This window comes from Labrus mixtus, chromosome 4 (genome assembly GCF_963584025.1).
Source record: "Labrus mixtus chromosome 4, fLabMix1.1, whole genome shotgun sequence".
Classification (NCBI taxonomy): domain Eukaryota; kingdom Metazoa; phylum Chordata; class Actinopteri; order Labriformes; family Labridae; genus Labrus; species Labrus mixtus.
In genome coordinates this window covers 21,860,491-21,880,845 of record NC_083615.1, presented here as the reverse complement: position 1 = coordinate 21,880,845, position 20,355 = coordinate 21,860,491, and the positions used below count along the sequence as shown (strand labels likewise).

Here is a 20,355-nt window from a genome sequence, read left to right as displayed (position 1 = left end):
AAGACATTCACCTTCCACCCTCTCGTGTGCTGTTTCACTGTGGGTCTCCTAACAGACGGACAACATGGCGAAAGGTTTCTTTATCAGCAAAACCATTGGCATAGTGGGTGCCATCGTGGGTGTAGCGGCCGTGTCTACCATCATTGCTCTGTCTGTTGTTTACTCCCAGGAAAAAGCCAAAAATAATCAGGTCTCACCGACTGATGGAGGAACAACATCCAAACCTCCCGTCACTACATCTGCCCCGTCCAATTTGCCCTGGGACAAATATCGGCTGCCCAAGAGCCTGGTGCCTGACCACTATAACGTCACCCTGTGGCCACGACTCACTCCTGACGATACAACTGGACTCTACATCTTTACTGGTAAGGTGGAATATTTGTTATGCTGTAACGTGAGATGGTCTTCTTTTATACAAAGTATGCATTGACCAGTTACCCAGGGTGACAAATCTTCATCTTTGGTGAAGAATAATGAAAAACAACAGGAATTTAGAAGCATCGCTTTGTCAGGGATGGAGATCGAAATGTGTCATATGGTTGAGAAGTAACAGCTTCAACATCATGTCATAAAGAAATACCCATCATTCAAGAAACTGATTTCACTCATGACCTCTTTTAAAGCAATCCTTTACGCAAGCAAATACAGGAGGGGTGTTGGAAAGTCACAGTCTTTCTTTACTCGGACCACTTTAAAAGAGATTTACATAATCGGCATACGCAGGCATCTCAGATCTGATGATGAACGCTGTTAAAATGTTTTTTTTTAAAGAACTGGATCACGGTTAATACCACCTTTAACAGTACATATAGTTTAAATGAACGGAAAGGCTTGGAAGAATTCATACGTATCTCAACAGTTTGTTCTGCATCTCAGAGAAAACAGCAGAAAGAACAGCCTCAACTTGTCTGTTTCTTGACTACATTTTCTGGCTGTTTTGAGCTTAGAAACACCACAGTCTAAGTTTTCTTTGGTGTAAAAGCCTATAGTGCTGAGCTAATGCTTATACTTTACATTGGTTTTCAGTACTTTTAAAAAGACATTTCTAAATTCTCAACTTCTAAAAAAAACATTAAAACAGGTTTTCAGTTTTTGACCGTCCATCTTGTTAAATTCAGCTGCTTGGTGCGTGGCCCAGTGCTTATGTATATGACAAGGTTTGTACTTATCATTTCTGTGCGCTGTCTGTTAGCTTATTATTTTGGGTTAGGGTTAGGTTGTCCGTTGAATCGGATGATATTGTTTGAAGAGCATCAGTTTGATCTTGGGGTGGGGCTCCAGGCGATGGATAGGTCAGACATCTCTATGTGTCTGGTTTTTAATTCCCCTGTGAAAACAGGACATTTTACATTACAGGTCCTTTGATTTAAAGCGGTCATATTATGCTTTTTCTGGTTTTATATGCCCTTTAGTGTGTTTTCCAAGTGTCCTGTGCATGTTTAGGCACATCTAGTGCAAAAATTCAAAGTCTGCGGAAACGCGGCTTCTCCTACCTCCTCCTGTTAGCTGCAGCATTAGCTGCATGTAACGCTCGGTTCTAGCCCCCCTCGAAAAATGTTTGCCAGTGTGACGTCTTGTCAGTGTGATATCACTGATCTAAGCCCATTGGCTCGTTGTGGCAAGCCCAGCAGCTCATTTTGCACGCCCGTTAACTTCTGTAGCAGGCCCACGATATGCCGTAGCCTGCGGTAGTACAGTAGTGCTAAGGTGCTCTCCTCCAAAAGTGGCTGCATTCCCAATATGGTAAAAGGGGCGTGACATTTCTGAGAATTGTGCTGAGCGACCGACCAATTACGGCAGAGCCGACAGTCCGACCGATCAGATCAGACTTGGAACACGTGGGGACTCTGAACGTGAGAGTCAGAGGTGAGCCGGTGGAGCAGCAGTACATGAAAACAGACACTTTTTTTTTAGAACTTTAGCTATTGTGAACATACTTTAGTAGGTACATAGATTAAATATACGAACCCCAAAAAGGGCATAATATGACCTCTTTAACTGGACAAGAGGTTTTGTGTACAGTGAATGTTGAAATGTTCCTTAATTTTGAGTTTCATCACTTTCACTTAAAGGCAAAATAAATGTCCATTTTGAAACGTACAATATTTTAAACATTGACGACCTTGGAACCCAACCATTACCCTTTGTTGCCCCTGCCCTTTACCGAGAGTTGTGATTTATTTTTTAACAAAATGAATCTCCCCCTAATCTATTTAACAGTCATATGTATCACTCACTGTAAATCTTTGCAGTGTAAAATGTAAATGCAGTCAGTTTTTGCAGCATGTTGTTAATCACCTCGTCTGACACCTTCTCACAAAAAACATTTTCAGACATTAAAAACAACTTTAAAGAAATCTTTATAGAAATGTATAGAATCAATCTTGTCATCGTTTACCTTTGTAGGCCATAAAGAGATATTCGCTTTTATTTCAGTCTCTTTCATTATTGCTCTCTTGCTTTTTAAACCAAAGCAAGAGAAGTCTGGCTTTGTTTTATCTGGCCACATGGCTCTGGAAGCCACTTTTCAAGGTGACTGTTTTTGTAAAAAGAAGTGCATAAATAATTTAATGGATTTTCAGTGGACAAAATCTACGTCAATTTTTGATTCCTTCAAATTAACCAAATGGGTTGAATTTTTATTTTTTTGGCAGAGCTGATCACATTATAAGTTCTGTCGTTGTGTTCCAGGTGACTCCAGTGTAGAGTTTCAGTGTGATGAGGCGACCGACCTGATTCTTATCCACTCGAATAAGCTGAACTACACCAAACTCGAGAATGACCACTTCGCAACGCTCAAATCAGTCAGTGGAGGCAAAGTCCCCTCTGTCAAGTCTTCCTGGCTAAAGGTTGAGACCCAGTACCTGGTCGTACAGCTGGATAGTAAACTGACGAAGGGTCAAACGTACCAACTGTCTACCAAATTCATTGGAGAGCTGGCTGATGACCTGGGAGGCTTCTACAGGAGTGAATACATGGAGAACGGAGTGAAAAAGTAAGTGTATGAGGAGTCAGATATACGTTGAAAATGTAGTACACTTTAGGTGGGAAAAACAGACCAAGACATACTGTAACATGTACAGCAATGTGTTAGAAGTGTGGAAATAGATGGCAATGAAGGGTGAAGGTTGGGGAAGTGGAAAGCCTATCTATCACATGGTTAACGTAAAACAGTCACACCTGGGTTATGTTTAGCCACCTGAAAACACCAAAAAGATCAGAAAAATGTCTCTGAAATCCTTACATGGAAGGAAACACATTTTTAGTGTGTAAATCAATATGAATTGTCAAGTTCTGAATTTCAGTAGTATTCAAAAATATTCTTTGTACTAAAAAGGCTTGACTGAAATTATTGGGAAATAGGCATCCATTCCCAGAGGCGTATCTCGTCTATGAGACGCTGATTGCCAATGGGTACCAGATTGAGGTTAAAATAATAGGCCTACTCCAGTTAGGGGATTGTTCCAAACAAGACTTTGGTGAATAAGAAAGAAACTGCAGGTCATGAAGTATGTTCCAACAACACCTAATTTGTGTTGACACATGGAAAAAGCCTTTATTTTGCAAGCAAAAATAATTTACTTCTAATTGAAATACATAAGTTTGATTTTTTTGGGATGGACACCAAAAAATAAATATACGTCTATGTACTCATAGTTTATTGTACTGATTTGACTTTTTCTTGTCTTCATATGAGACTGGATACAGATTTTGGTGGCTCCATCATATTAAATGGTTTAAATGCCATGCATTAACTGGTCCTAAACCAGTACACTTGACCATTTCTAGGTAAGTGTCTTGTAAAACATATACATTTTACAAATTGAACTTATTGTCTACATCCTGTCAGGGTTGTTGCTACGACTCAGATGCAGCCAACAGATGCCAGGAAGGCTTTCCCCTGTTTTGATGAACCTGCTATGAAAGCTATTTTCCACATCACTCTTATCCACCAGGATGGAACTGTAGCCCTGTCCAATGGGGAAGAAAAGGGTACGTTTTATAACCAACACTGGTCAACTTGATCTTGCCAGTTTAGGACAAAATCCAATAAGAGAATGTAGAAGTAAATGTATCTGAATTTTGAATTAGATGGACAGCAGTATGTGATAAAGCAATAGAAAAATAATACTACATAGATGAAGAAATCTTTGGAACTTATTGAAACTTGAAAACTAAAGTTACAAATCTTTTTATCCAATTATGTTTTACAGAGTCAAGCAATACCACCATGGGCGGTCAGGCTGTGCAGATCACAGTTTTTGAGCCAACTGAGAAAATGTCCACCTACTTGTTGGCGTTCATTGTCAGTGACTTTGGATTCATCAATCAAACTATTGATGGTGTTTTGGTAAGTGTCTCAACCATCATTTCCCCACGCCAACCAACTATGACAGTCACATCAGCAGGTAGATTGTCTTACAGGGTAACATAACGCAGCCAAAACAATTATTAACCAGTTTGTTTTTGGTAAAATGGGATGCCTCTTCTTTAGCTACATAACTTAAATAGAAAACTGTTTAATGTGTCACAACACCATCCCATAAAACATACTCATATGCCTGAAACTTTGCACTTTTTTGTTTAACTACAATGGTTTTTCATGAATTAGTCAACACCAATAGTTGAGTTTTAGTCATTAGTTGTTTTCCACTTTGTTTTTTGTTAAGCCCATAATTATATGCAGCATATAATGGCATGCAAGTGATGCCATGTAGTTGTGGAATACTGTTAGGACGGTGTAATGGAATGGAAACCACAACCAGAATAATATTTGATATTGTATTCAAGCTATTTAACATTCACATGAAATTACTCTTGATTGGTAGCTCATGCAATATAACATTGGTATAAAAATGTGATGTGTAAATGTAATGTGTAAATATTTACAATGAGGAAAACACATACAATTGACTTTTTTTAGCTGAAAAGTACAGAGGAGTATTAGGGCCACATTAAGGGGAATTTATTTCTTGATTAAAGTAAAAATGTACGACAATAAAGTCAGAAATTTACGAGAATAAAGTTGTTCATTAACGAGAATAATCTTGTACATTTAGGAGAATAAAGTTGTTATTTTAGTATATTTAGCCTTTAGTTTATTAGAAGACCAGCGTCCATCTGTACCAAATGAGGAACTTGTGTAGTTTAGGTTTCACAAATACGGAAATACTTCCTTGTGTAGTCTGTAACACAGACTGACTGAGCATCAACTCTCTGTGGAATGAGTTGCTTTAAAACAACAGTCTGACAAGGACTCAAAATTTCTGATTAGTTTTGTTGGGGCTTTACTTGTACAAATATAAATCTACACACTTCTTTTGGCACATCAACATTACATTTTCATATCAGGACCCTGAAAAGATACTGCGTGAAACTGGGGCTATTCCAGAGAGAGAACCACACTGACTCGGAGGAAATGAACTCTTTTGTAGCAGAGGAAATGTCTTTAAGGGTTCTCATGCCATCATTTTATTGCAGGCAAATGGCTGCTCCTCTGATACAACCTTATATAAATTGATTTACAAATCTAATATTGTAAATTAAAGACTTTATTCTAGTAAAGTTACAGCTTTAAAATCGTAAATGTACGACTTTGATCTTTAAATTTTTTTTTTCTTAAATGACAATAAAGCTGACATAAATGTGCATGATAACACCTGTCTGTTTTAACGAGTGTATTGTTTGATGTTGGTTTAGATCCGTATCTTTGCACGGAAGCCGGCTATTGATGCTGGACAGGGAGCATACGCCCTCAATAAAACTGGACCCATCCTTAAGTACTTTGAGAAGTATTTTAGTGCTGAATACCCTCTGCCAAAATCTGGTAAGTCCAGTTTCTGTGTTAACATGCATATGAAGTTTACATAGAAAGCCAAAGCATGGTGTAGCAGTAGCGTGGCTTTTTTTGCTCTGGTACTGTTTCCTGATAAGAAAGTTAAAGAGTGAAAAATGCAAGTCCCTTTACCTTACATGTCTCAACAACAGCACTATAACACAACACTTTGCTTTTAAGGTAGTGCTTTGTTTTCACTTCCTCCCATATCTTCCATTGAAGAAAAGCTTAAATGCATTTCTATTGCTTCTCCAACTGTGCCTGTACCTACTTACACGTTAAAGTGACATGTGTTCCTTTGATTTAACTCTCCTTCCTCCACTCACTGCTCTATCGTTTTTTAAATCATGTCTGTTGCCTTGGTGTGTGTTTCCATGATCAAACCAAACTATGACTCCTGAGACAATGACAGCCACTACCATTAAAACATCTGTGTCAGCAATATCCAAACATCATGAAGTGCTCATCCTTCATCCCGTTTGAAGTGTTTATTGAACAAGTCTTACGTGATAGTCACATGAATGTTTGTACTTTGTAGTTTTCATTTTTTATGAGCATCCTGTAAACTATCAATTATTAACGGATATAATTTGATAACCTGATTGCAAAGTCTTTCATGACAGACGTTTTCTTATTCTATGACAGCCCCCTTAAAAAAATCCCCTTCCAAATTCAAGCCAAACATGTGTTTGAACAAATGTTACAACGTCATTGACTGTACATGAGAAGTAGATGTGGCCCTTTGCTTTCAAAAGTGAAGCCAATCACTGTAAGTGCATTACAGCTGCATTCTTTGTTGTGGCCAGCTTAGGGCAACATCTCTGAGATGCTTCTTGTTTTTTTGATCAAGGTCTTTTTATTTTTCAAATATATCACAAAAACATAAACAACAACAGCACAAACATAGGACAGTCAGAAAAGAAACCTGTCCAATGCCCAATTCCCCGAGCACTGGATCATCAGTAAGCCTGCAGCCAGACAATGACAAGAAGAATAAACTGACATATAAACAAATAAATAACAGACAGAAAATAATAAAATACGTTCAAAAACAAAACAGAAAAAAAAAGACAAAAACAATAAAACAATAAAAGGGTAACATAGTTATGTTGTTAGCCCTCTCAACAAAAGATAAAAATGGTTGCCAAGTGATATAGAATTTCCTAGTGCAACCTCTTATAGTATATCTGATTTTCTCAGAGTGGACAAGAAACATGACCTCCCTCATCCATTGGTCATATGTCTGGGGTACAGAGTCCTTCCATTTAGATAATGTTAGTCTTCTGGCCAAAAGGGAGCAAAAGGCTATCATATTGGTTTGGTGCCCATTAAACAGGAGTGTTCATTGGGGCAACACCAAACAGAGAGATCAGTGGAGAGGGGTCGCCTGTTGTGCCACATATTCTTGAAAAGGTCTCAAAAAACAGAGCACCAGAAACCAAAAAGTTTTGGGCATGTCCAGAACATATGTAACAAAGTGGCAGGAGCCCGTTTTTTTTCATGTTGGGTCAAGAGCTGTTTCAAACTTAGCTCGTTTATCTTTAGACCAATGCAAACGATGAACTACTTTAAACTGAATTACAGCGTGCCGAAGGCATATCGAGGAGGAATAAATCCTTTGTAAGACTTTATGCCAAACTGCCTCTGCAATTACCTCACCCAGGTCTGCCTCCCACTTATTCTTAAGGCTCTCCAGACCAGTAACATTGTGTGAGTTGAGCAGTGTATAAATCTTGCTTATAACATGTTTGGTGTCCATTTTACATTTCAAAATTGAATCTAGCAGGGAAACCGGTGGGCATTGAGGGAAGTAATCAGAGTTAGATGCTACAAAATTCCTGAGTTGCAAATACCTGTAAAAATGTGGCTTATTTGATAACTGATCAAAAGATGTTTTCAATATAGAGGTCATCTAATGTGCTTATTCCCAGATTTGACCATGTATTAAAAGCCTCATCCATTAGAGATGGGGCAAACATAGGATTTTTAGATAATGGAGCAGCATGTGACATATCATGAAGGTTAAAGGAACGTCTAAATTGGTTCCAAATTTTAACTGAATGAATAAGAGTAGGATTTGACATAAAGACTGTCATTGGTTGCTTAAATGGGAGTTTAGAACAAAGTAAAGCTATCGAAGAGGAAGCTCCAATAGATGTTGCCTCCAAAACTGTCCACCTGGGGTTAGTGACCTCACTCCTCGTCCAATACAACAAAGCTCTGATATTGGCTGACCAGTAATAGTGCATGAAATTAGGAAGTGCCATTCCACCCTGAGTGCGAGGCCTCTGCAATATGTTCTTATTTATCCTAGGCTGTTTTTTATTCCATATAAAAGAAGAAATCTGAAAAATTTGAAAAAAAGGATTTAGTAAAAAAAAAAAAAAAAAAATAGGAAGACACTGAAACAAATGTAGAAATTTAGGGAGAACAGTCATCTTGATCGTATTGATTCTTCCCCCAAAGGAGAGAGGCAGGGGTCCCAGCACTCAATGTCCTGCTTAAGACTTGATAATAAAGGTGGAAAATTTGCCAAAGATCTTTATGATCATGTGTGACCCAAATACTGAGGTATCTAAATTTCTTAGGGCTGATTTTAAAGGGGGTTGTTCTTAGTTTATTTTTCACCTATGTCATGTCATAGTCACACCACCTTTGAACACTGATGGCAGAGGCTGCTGTGTAAAGTATAAACAAATTCCATTTAAACACATTCCCACAATGTTAATGGCACTGGTAGAAATTTGCGCTTCATTGTCTTGCCCAACATGTGGGCTTCAGGAGCTGGGAATACATCCACAATCCTTCGAATTGAGAAACAACCAATTGTACGGTTGAGGCACTGCTGCCCCTCAGGAGTTGATGGTCTCACTCTCCAGTTTAGAGTGATCTTCAATACAGACATAATGTTAATTTAGTAGACTAGTATCCTTACAGACTATTGATGTCAAAGCAGGGTATGACCACCTTGGACATGGCTACCTTGGGATTTAGGCATCACTACCGTGGCAACATCAAAATGTGTTGTGCAGAAATCTTTTTTCAAAGCCTGATTTTTCATTAACGATCTTTTAACCATAATGCCATGTTATAAGGCCCTTTTATCTCCAGCAACAAACAAACTCTTAGCCAATACATAGACTCTGAATGTGTTTTTAATGACTTTATTCCTAATATTGTATCATCCAAGTCCTATTTAGCTTATTTTGATCTCTATAAACAGGCATCTAGTACCGTTAACCTCTTATACACAGTTTCTCTGCACAAACTTTATGCCTGCTTCTCAAGTAAGCTTTTAGGACTGTAATCAATGGCCTTCTCATGGGAAAGGAAGTCATGGCTACATGATCCTTGTGAACACCTAATTAAACCAGATGATATAGCTGACATGCTTTAGGAAAATGTAGCAATCATAAAACAGATGCACCATGCTAACAAAAAAGCAACAGTTATTTGATATTTAGCATTTGACAATATTTGCTCTTCTCAGTCTTCATCAACTTGAATATCGTTAATTATGGCTCCCAAAAGCCAAACTCGAGGTTTCAAAATGATACACCACAAACAGATGGTTGATGTCAAGGTGGCTACATTCTCTTCTTATTATACGGCATGTGTTTAAAACTGGTGTAGATAAACTACTGTTAGGTGTAATAAGCAGTTGAAAAGGAACTCAACTGGTAATAAATCACAAATAATGTATCTTCTTATGCAGATCAGATAGCTTTACCAGACTTCAACGCTGGAGCCATGGAGAACTGGGGTCTTATCACATACAGAGAGACAGCACTGCTCTATGATGAAGAGTACTCATCCAACTCCAACAAGGAGAGAATTGCTACCATTATTGCTCATGAACTGGCTCACATGGTAAGGTTTAACGTTGCAAACCCTGTCACTTCACAATGTTTATCACATGGTGTTCACTGTTTACTTTTTAGATGTTTAATCTTCTTGAAAAATGATTTACAAATGAAGACGATATAGTTGAGATGATCCTGTATAACCTTTTAGAAAAAGGTTAAGCTGAGTTTAATAAATATCGAATAAATGTAAATAAGAAAATATTCCAGGGAAGATATCAAGTCATATCCAAGCATGTTTCAAGTGTCAAGTGTTCAAGGGCAAGTCCGTGCCAATGCTGCATTCATGTGCTGCTCGGGTGGTCCAAGTTTCCGAGTTTGGAAGTCATTCTTCCAACTTTAGTGTGTTCACGTGATTTCAGTTCGGAAAGTCGGAATGTTTTAACAACAGCAAAAAACAGCGTTGATGCTACGAAGAAGATCTGTGAAATGTCTCTGTTAAAAGTTATATTTGAGCAAAAAGTTGATGTGCAATACGTGAATTAATAAAAAGTATGTTAACATTAACGATACATATTTTGCCCCTCGTGATGACGATTCTGACGTCAATTTGGGAAGTCGGGCCCCTAATTCTTTTCCGAGTTTCTGAGTTTTTCTTCCAACTTGAGTAGGTGTTCATGTGCATTTTACAACTCCGAAACTCGATTTCCCGATGTTTCCGACACCACATGAATGCAGCATAAGCTACAGGGTTATCAAGTCAATTAACACCCTTTTGCAAGTCTTGTCAAAAATGGTTTAAAGTCAAATTACATGGCCTTAAGGGCAAATCCAAGTCAAATCTAGCACCGACATTAAAAAGGTGATGACCAAGTCAAGTCACAGGTCCAGCAAACTTCAGGTCAATTTGGAGATTTTAAAATTTCTGTATGACTTTGCATTGGTTTGATTGAATTGCAATACATTCAAGTCTTTGTCACATATATCCCTGCATAATTGAGACAGGAAACTGGTTTCTTTGTAACTTGAAGGAAAAAACATAAATACCTGTATACTCTTTACTCTTAGGGTCTCAAATTGAAAATCACTAAACAAAATTCTTAGGACCTAAATCAAGAAGTGTACCAAGCCTCATAGAAGCAGAGTCAAAGCCTTGTCTTGTTTATGTCTCATATCCAAATCTTCATTCTGCATTAACATTCTGAAAATATTTACTTTTGTTTTTAGTTTAGCTTGGCATATGCATCACATCTTTACTCTGTGCTGTTCCTTTCAGTGGTTTGGTAATCTGGTGACCCTGAGGTGGTGGAATGACTTGTGGCTGAATGAAGGCTTTGCATCCTATGTCGAGTACCTTGGAGCAGATGAAGCTGAACCTGATTGGAACGTGGTAAGGTTTTCTCCTGCACCTTATGGCCTCCAGAACCAATAAAGAGCAGCAATGAAGGATGATAATGGAAGGCAACATGCAAGTTGTCTTGATGCTGTTTTATTTTTTTCTAATAGAAAGACCTCATCGTGCTCAACGACGTCCACAGGGTGTTTGCCATCGATGCCCTGGCATCTTCTCACCCTTTGTCCTCAAAAGAAGAGGACATCCAGAAACCAGAACAGATTAGTGAGCTTTTCGATGCCATCTCATACAGCAAGGTAACCGAATACACTCTGGGCTAAAACGCAGCAGAACACTTTTCCCATCTCTGATTCCAAGATCAATCCAATGTTTTAACATTACAATTTGTTTTGCCCATTCTCAGGGAGCATCTGTTCTGAGGATGTTGTCCGATTTCCTGACAGAACCAGTCTTCACAAAGGGACTTCAGGTAGGCACTTTATGGAGATATGTATTGGTTGCCTGAAAAAATAATACATGCTGACGTGGATCTTCCCCTTTCATTGGGAACAGCAAAGAACCTTGTGTATTGTATCTTTGTCAGATTTGGGTTGTCAGTAGCTTTAATCAGTCTAACGCAGGTTGCTAATATCAACAGTTGACTCTGAAACAGCTATGCTTGATTTATGAATTTGCTTTATTATATTGGTTATTCTTTTATGAAAAGATAAAGACAATATAGACATATGACTACGAGTCTGTAATCAGGACAGCATACCAATTTGCAACCTCTCAACCTGGCTATGCTATGGTTACAGTTTTAAGAAGTACCTGTACTTTCAGCAATATATATCAAAATACTGGAATTCCAGAGTAGAATACTGGAGTGCGAGGTGGTCTTGTCTTCACGGATAATCTCTTACATGCCTTGTATTAGGGAAGGGGAGGCTTCTTTGTCTGACACTGTTTCCAGCTCTTCATTGGGAGCTGTTATGTCTTTAGTTTGGCTGGGGTTTGGCTTATTCCTGGAATACCTGTTCACATTACCTGCATTAGCGTCCAGCGGGTTGTTAGAAGCTGTGATATCGTCTGTTTCACCAAAATTTGGGTATATCCTTTTAAGCCAGACAACACTATTCAACCAAGTGACTATTTTTCCACAGCCCAGGAAAGACTTTTATGATTACATGGCTGGTAATCTTACACGATCAAAAGTGCCATAGTTAGCAGAGCCTAGAGAGTTCAGGAAGGCAATCACAGTTGAAAGGATATACAGTATAAGGAAATTAGCGGTTCACTCTAGTGATAGAGATGCACTTACCATTATAAGCCACTTGGGTTTGATGCCAATCCTGGGGCTATTTCCTCCCTTTCACTTAAACACACCTGACTTTATTGTCTCTCTTCAGCTGTTCTATCTTTTACTGACCAACATTTTTCAAACAAAATTTGTTAAAAATTAAAGGGGTTGGGCTGGACTGGTTGGATTTGCTCATACTTTATTTAGGGTTCATTATAGAGTTTATTCTGTTTTTTTTAGGGCAGTTCAAAGCTTTACCACAACATTTTGACAGAACCCATGGAACAAAAGAAAACTCATCAATGTCTCTTGTTTCTTTGTTAACCCTGCAGAGCTACCTGAAGGAATTTCAATTTGGGAATGCAGTCTACACAGATCTGTGGAACCATCTGGAAAAGGCATGGCCCTTTCTAAAAAGTCTTAAAATGTGGATTAATCAAAAGAATGTCCAGTATCTTTCAGCAAACTTTTACATTTTATTTTTACTTTTTCTCTGCATCCACAGGCTGTCAGTGGGAGTGGCATTTCACTTCCTGGCACAGTCCATGAGATCATGAACACCTGGGTTCTGCAAATGGGCTTTCCTGTGGTAACAATCAATACAACCACTGGGGTTGTATCCCAGCAGCACTTCCTCTTAGATCCAGATTCTGAGGTCACCACTCCTTCTGTTTACAAGTATGTGCCATTAAGTTGTTCTTCCCTTCCTTTGCATCAATACATTTGTTATTTTGGGTCTTTTCTCTAAATGTTACTACTGATATATATAATATACAGCAATACAACCTTCTCATCATATACAACATTACAGTTACCCTCACTACATTGTATTTCAAGTTCTACTCCTGATACACTTAAGACACAAAAAAGCAAATTGTATGTTCAATTGATAATAAAGTAGTTTATTCCACAGCTATGAATGGATTGTTCCAATTAAGTGGATGAAGACTGGTGCAGACCAGGTATCAGAGTGGCTCAATCAAAATTCAAGTAAGATGACCAAACCTAGCATGGGAGAGTGTGATGATGAATTAAATTATTACTATCATTGTAGACATAATGATTGTTGTTACTGCTATGGGGAAACATGATGTTGTATCCTATCGTATCCTGTCATTAGAGTTCAGTCAGTGGCGATTCATCATATCAGAACAGTTTTTTCTCATGCTTTTATTATTATTCTTTTTTTACTGTTCTTAGCTAAGGGTACTCTACTTCCTGTTTTGAATGAAAACCTGCTTTTATTTTGAAAGAAGTAAGGATCTTCTGGTAGATTGAAAGTTAAGACACTGACTTAAATAAGGAAAAAGGAACTTGCTACAGATGAAAAAGGTAAATGTTAATAGTATAAGAAACGGTAAAAAATGTAAATGTTTGATGCCACAAGACGCAAATTACAGACTGAGCTGTCTGGGAGTTTCTCAAAGTGAAATGAGCTGGTCAAAGGTGCAGCATCGTCTTTCTTTTCACATTACTTTGGCTGAAAGCACAACAGTATTTGTTTGCATTAAAATCAAGTTGTGAAAATGTAAAACACGTTTTTTCAGTGAAAACATTTTGTCTAAACTTAAATTAAGAAAAACAGTCAAAATGTATGTAAAAGCATATAACTTTTTTGTGTTTAGCTTTAACATTGTTTAGTCATATTTTCAACAATAATGAGTAACTCCTCCACCTACTTTCTTCTGTAGCCACAATTGACAAAATGAAAGTATCAGAAGCTGACTGGGTGCTTGCCAACCACAACGTGTCAGGTTACTACAGAGTCAACTATGATGAAGCCAACTGGGAGAAACTCCTGACAACATTGACCAATAACCATCAGGTGAGACAGCTGTCTGATGATTGACGATATATAATCTGAGTGATCTCTATTTTCCTAAAATGATAAATCTGAGTTGTTTTAATCATAGTAATGGTGATAATTTGCTTTTATTATAGCTTATTCCAGTGATCAACAGAGCTCAGTTGATCGATGATGCCTTCAACTTGGCCAGGTGAGTTCCTCTTCCACAGTATGAAGGGTAGATTAGTAGTTTATAGAAAAGAAGGTTCTGAACTTGCAAACCCATTTTTTAAATCTATAAGCAGGTTATCCATTTTGTGTTGGTGATCAAAAAATGTAATCTGGATCAGTTTTGAAATTATTTTGACACTGAATAGTAGGGCAAATACAGAGTAGGGCCACTTTAAAGTTGACCTATTGTTCTGATCCCTATTTTAAAACTATAATTAAGTTCTTCAATGCTGTATGCCAATACTAAAGGTGGGCAAAGTCAATCAACTTTTCATTTTCTTAAAGTAAGACTTTATCTGATCAAGCAAAAGCTAACAATTTGGACAATTTGGCCTTGAGGTGACTGAGGTGTAGAAAAATTAAGTCAACAGGAATTTTCTGCAAAACATTAAGACTCATTAAATTTGTTGTAGGCAGTCATATCTTCTAAACATTCATGAACAGGGTTAAGAACATCTTTGCTAAAGTAAAGTCACACAACTATTTTGCCACTCTGAAAATATTTGATGATGATCATTATGAGCAAGTTTAGAATATACCTTAAATTTTCCCAATTGTTTGATCCCAAAGGGCAAAGATCATTCCAACAGTGCTGGCCCTCAGAACTACCAAGTACCTGAGCCTAGAGAGGGAATATATGCCATGGGATTCAGCCCTGGGAAGCCTGGACTTCTTCGACCTCATGTTTGACCGCAACGAGGTTTATGGTGTCATGCAGGTGTGCATTTTCTCCACCTATAAAACACCATGAAAGTCAAAAGAGCAAAAACACAAATAGTTCACTTTCTTTCCCATCTTCCTTACCTCTATCTTGTTGATTTTTTAGGAATATCTGAAGAAACAGGTCACCCCTTTGTTTGAATACTTTAAGAAAATAACTGACAACTGGAAGACACTACCCACTGGACATATGGACCAGTGAGTACAGAAACGCTTAGACATGATATGTTCTCATTCTTTTTAAAGGATGCAATAACAAATTATACTTTCAAATTTGAGTGATATATCATGAAGTGTAATGTTACACATTTGACTTTTTTTACATATTCTGTTATTTTAGATTATGTACTTCCTGCTATGTATTATTTGTTTACCTGCTAAGGGACAACAGATGCAAATTAGCTTTAAGCTAACTCTGGTGGAATAACATTTAATTGTGCGCTGTCCCTGAACAAATAATTAATAAAAAAAAATCTGGATATACGTTTTTGTTTGGTAACATCCCAATAACCATATAAATGTAGATAAATATCTCTGAGTTTGCTGCTAGAAAAGGCTCAATGTCACAAGGCTTCACCAAAAGCACAATTCAGAAAGTCCTGTTGACGTCACTGTTTCAAACCACCACCTATTTTGTGTGGTCTTCTGTCATCAATCGTTCCTTCTTTTTTTTTCTTTGTCCAGGTATAACCAGGTGAATGCTATCAGCCTGGCTTGCAAATCAGGTCTTCAAGAATGCCAAAATCTAGCCAAGACATGGTTCAAGCAATGGATGGACACGAAGATCAACCCGTGAGTGTTAACATCAACATAATCGACCATATTCCCACTGTGACACGTAGTTTGTGACATCATGCTTAGGGTTTGAAACTTCAACACTGTTTGAAGTTGCACTGGGGTGTTGCTGTTTATAAGTCCTATGAAGGTTAGGAATCTGATAAATCATGGTGATACCACTGCTTTCACATGGATTGCAATTTTTTTATGTAAATATATAAAAAAAGGAATACAGATTACAATCTATTACAAGCTAGCAGGCTTTTAGCTGAATTCCGGTGATGTTTAAGTTTCAAGTTTACCAGACATATTTTTTAACCCATAGTTATCCTGGTAATTATTGGCATTTTACCACTTTAGATCTTATATCACAGTTAGCAAAGTTAGTATAGCATTTGTAACATTAACATTTGATAGAGTTTTTAAACAGGATGAAAGGTGTAAATTCTTAACTAACAGTAATTTCAATTACTTTTAGTGGTTCAATGCTCATGTCAGCTCTCTATCTGTGGCTGTTTACACTACCTTCAAATATGGCTGGATTTCCCTTTTCACTTACCAGTATCTTTTCAATTGCGGATCAGTTGGAAAGAAGTGAAATGATCATGATTATAACACTCTCTAGGTGATTTCTAACCTAATCTTTGGGAGATTTGCAAACCCTGAACACAACAGTAGACTGTATAGCAGAATTTGAGCTTTATGTACAATCACCTTTCCATCATCATGATTTCCTGACCTCTAAAGATGTCATTATTCTTTAGGATCCATCCCAACCTGCGTTCCACTGTGTACTGTAATGCCATAGCAGCAGGTGATGCTGCTGAGTGGGAGTTTGCTTGGTCCCAGTTTAAGGACGCCAGCATTGCTATTGAAGCTGATAAACTCCGTTATGCTCTGGCTTGCACAAAGCAGCCCTGGCTTCTCAACAGGTCTGTTAATACCATTTCACAATTTGCTACAAAAATAACTGACAATCACTGACTAGTACACACTCACCATTTTTAGGTATCTGGAGTACACTCTGGATACGAACATGATCCGGAAGCAGGATGCCACCTCCACCATTGTCTACATTGCTGGCAATGTTGTTGGTCAGTCCCTGGCCTGGGACTTTGTCAGGTCTCGTTGGACATATATTTTCACTCAGTAAGTATAACCAAACATCTTACAAGTGCTAACTACTGCTAAAGGGTGAAGGGCATGGGATAAGTCTATAACTCAGTCTTTTCTTCAAGTTTTCTTCCCAACACAGTTTTTCCACTTTGAAAATGCATGGCCTTTACAGTTCCATGTAAAAGGTTCTCATGAATATAGACATATTCTGTGCTTACATAACAAAACTCTTTGAATTTTGATTTTCACATGCCAAACTGTAGCACTGTCACATCATGGAGTCATATAATCACATAATGGCAAGCTTTACAGTTTAGTCTTTTATAACTGACAAACTGACTTTTATTGACCAGACATTGGCATGTAATTCAAACTCTGCCTCAGATGGCCTTTGGTCCCTCTCATAAACGTTGACAGACAGAGCATATAAAAGGTCCTGTGTGTTATAAGAAATAAATATATCAAAAGTTTTATCATGATTAAGAAGTATTTATCACCTCTTTGACAATTACACTATGGTTGGATTTTGTAATCGATTGGCATCCACCCTGAGCAGCAGTGGGATTTATCCAAACATGAAGACCTAATACTAGGGTGGTCACAGCTGATGACACATAAAATGGTGAATGTAATGTAACTGCAAAAGGAGTGTGATGGATATACGGAAAGGGAAAGGGCCAGAACAGCAGCATTTAAATGAAATGAAGGCAGGGGAAACTAGATATTTAAAAAGCTGATATTTCAAACAGAATAGTATAAACATAGGTCTAGAAAACAAAATAGTTTTAATGACCAACCCCTGGCTAGAACTCAGTTTTTATCTCACAGTTGAAAATCCATTGACATACAGGAAAAAGTATTCAGTCTCACTCTAAAATTCATACAAATGGTCCTGATTATACGCTGTGCTTTATTTACAGGTATGGTGGCGGCTCATTCTCCTTCTCCAACCTCATCAACGGAGTCACCAAGCGCTTTTCAACTGAGTACGAGCTTCAACAGGTACGATATTCTGGATATTTTTGGACACAATGTTTTAAAGTTTCTTCATAGTGATCAAGTTTGATCCTAGATTAAATACATTTCGACCTTTACCTAGTAGGCATTTTTTGATTTCTTTCGAACGTCAGACAATTTTCTTAATATGTTATACAATAATAAGTAAATCACAGCAAGTGTGACCAAGTCTTAAGTTATGCTATTGTTTAAAAGCCCAAATTGTATGTCAAGAGACTAAGTCAAGAGAATAAGAACTTTAGAAACAAGGAAACAGTCCAAGGAAGTTCCAATGAAAGACTATCAATCCATCAATTAGTTTTTATTTGTATAGTGGAAATTCATAGAAAACCTTACACAAATAGCATGTCTAGACCGTGCTCTTTCTTATATCATTTACAGGGTCCCAACATTAATCCCCCATAAGCACAGCACTTGGCAACATTTAGCACAGTTACAGTGGCAAGGAAAAAAACTGCCTTTAAGGGCACGGTCACACTGGCCATCCGTACCGTGCGCGTCTATTTTATTTTTTAATTTATTTATTGTTGTGTCTGATTAAAATGGCTTAAAATAAGCTGCAAAGTAAGTAAAGTAGCTGTCATGCTCTCTGTGTTTTTCTCTGATGTGCAGACGCGGACTCGACTGCGCGTCTCTTTTTCTCTCTCTCTCTCTCTCTCTCTCTCTCTCTCTCTCTCTCGTCCACCTGTTTGTAAACTGAGCACGCTTCATAATAACATAAAGTGTGCATGTGTTGTATTACGACGTTATGTACAAGAGGTAACCGTGCTTTCAGGCACGGTTAGTCCTGTGGGAATGACACAGTGGGGGGGGGGGCAATCGTGCTTGAGTACAACACGGTACAGATGGCCAGTGTGACCGCGCCCTAAGAGGCAGAAACCTCCATCAGAACCAGACTCATTATGAACAGCAGTCTGCTGTGACTGCGTTGAGCTTGAGAGATAGAACAAGACAAACAAGACAAACACAACAACTTTATATTCAAAGGCAACTGGACTTGGTTGTAGATCTTAAAGACATTTCACCCCTTCTGATCTTTATGATCTTCAACCAAGTCTAGTTGCTGAGAACCTAGACAGATAACAACAGTACAATTTTTGACTATAAGTGTGACATGGAGGTAGCCCTTGGTTTCAGTGGTTAAACCTTAAATCTTCATTCTTTTCAACAGCCTGGGCTGACTCCACTGACTCCAACAAAAAACGATTGGTTATATAGAAGTCTATGAGGAAAATTAGCAATTCCTTTTCTTTATAAAAAAAAACATCTGAGTCAATTGCTAGTTTCAAGTCTGCTTTTAAAAAATATGGTCTCAATTAGTTAATTTAAGGTTCCACTTAGAGTAGTAATAGACAAATGCTTTAGGGTATAATTAACCATTATTGACAACTCTCTACCTTTGAGGACCTGTCAATTTAGACAGGTTTGCCATAAAGTCATGTTTTTGAGACCTGGCTGTGTATCCTTCTTATAATGTTTGTATGATATTACAGAAAGATGTTTACAATTCTAGCAATGCCAATTGTGTTTTTCTCACTGAAAGTCAAAAACCTGAAGCTTTTTCACAGTTCCACTTTAGCGTCTCTCTCGAACGCACAAGGTGGTGTCTGTTAGAAACCAATAGCATGTTTTTAGTACATTTTTCGAGTAAGTTTACCAATCCAAATGAGCTGAGCAGCCTGGCCAATCATACTGGATAGATTTACATTTATATCCCTTGTAAGCCCAATATCTATTTTTTTACAGTTACCCAGGTGATCTTCATGCGATCATGTTATATATATATATATTGGACTTAAAGTCATAAGACTCTGATTTTAAGTATGTTTCATATAACATCACATTTTAACCACCACTGCCAGTGTTCAAAATACCACATCACAAACCCTTACAACACTGATGTTATCTTTTTTTTCTTCTTCTGACAGCTTAAGCAGTTTAAGGAAGATAATGCAGCAACTGGTTTCGGCTCTGGGACCTTGGCAGTGGATCAGTCCATTGAGAGAACCATTGCCAACATGAAATGGATCGCAGAGAACAAACAGGGCGTTCTGGAGTGGTTCCAAGCTGAAGTAAAGCCCTGATGATGCCATCAACCGCTGCAGCTCCATTATAACTCCTACTACTTGTTAAAGAATGATCTTTTTTCATGAAAAGAAAATTTGTATTTGGAGGAAGACAAGGTTCACACCTTTGCAACTGAAAATTGCACTGTTTATAATATCCATAATATGATTACTTGGATCTTTTTTGGCTTGCTGTTTCCTTTTTTTAGTATTTGAGTGCCAAGAAGTTGAAGAAGGTTTGGTTGCAATCAAACCTTGAGTGTTGAAATTAAAAAGACAATTCCAATATTTAAAGTTAGACGACCAGAGAAGACTTGTTTTTTTGTTTATTTGTATATATGCCATTTTTATGTATACACCTTTTTTTCCC

The 20,355-nt window shown here is 37.8% G+C and overlaps 3 protein-coding genes across 3 annotated transcripts in view; 1 reads left to right on the top strand and 2 right to left on the bottom strand.

Annotated features, from left to right (window-relative positions):
- Positions 1-20,355, bottom strand: part of LOC132973117 (zinc finger protein 3-like) — a 260,609-nt gene that overhangs the window by 88,581 nt on the left and 151,673 nt on the right. The gene's annotated exons all lie outside the window — the stretch shown is intronic.
- Positions 12-20,283, top strand: LOC132973118 (aminopeptidase N-like). The gene is made up of 21 exons (XM_061036376.1): positions 12-365; positions 2,692-2,995; positions 3,851-3,993; positions 4,215-4,351; positions 5,701-5,827; positions 9,552-9,706; positions 10,916-11,029; positions 11,146-11,289; positions 11,397-11,462; positions 12,605-12,670; positions 12,778-12,950; positions 13,186-13,262; positions 13,964-14,097; positions 14,214-14,269; positions 14,860-15,007; positions 15,116-15,207; positions 15,694-15,801; positions 16,551-16,718; positions 16,795-16,935; positions 17,823-17,904; positions 19,848-20,283. Exons 1-21 carry the CDS (start codon positions 65-67, stop codon positions 20,001-20,003), a joined length of 2,892 nt encoding a protein of 963 aa, XP_060892359.1. The 5' UTR covers positions 12-64; the 3' UTR covers positions 20,004-20,283.
- The window catches only part of LOC132973115 (carbohydrate sulfotransferase 6-like), a 366,303-nt gene continuing 347,829 nt past the window's right edge, over positions 1,882-20,355 (bottom strand). Inside the window, exon 3 of the transcript XR_009672966.1 lies at positions 1,882-1,990. The gene's annotated coding sequence lies outside the window, so the exon portion shown is untranslated. The remainder of the gene's footprint in view (positions 1,991-20,355) is intronic.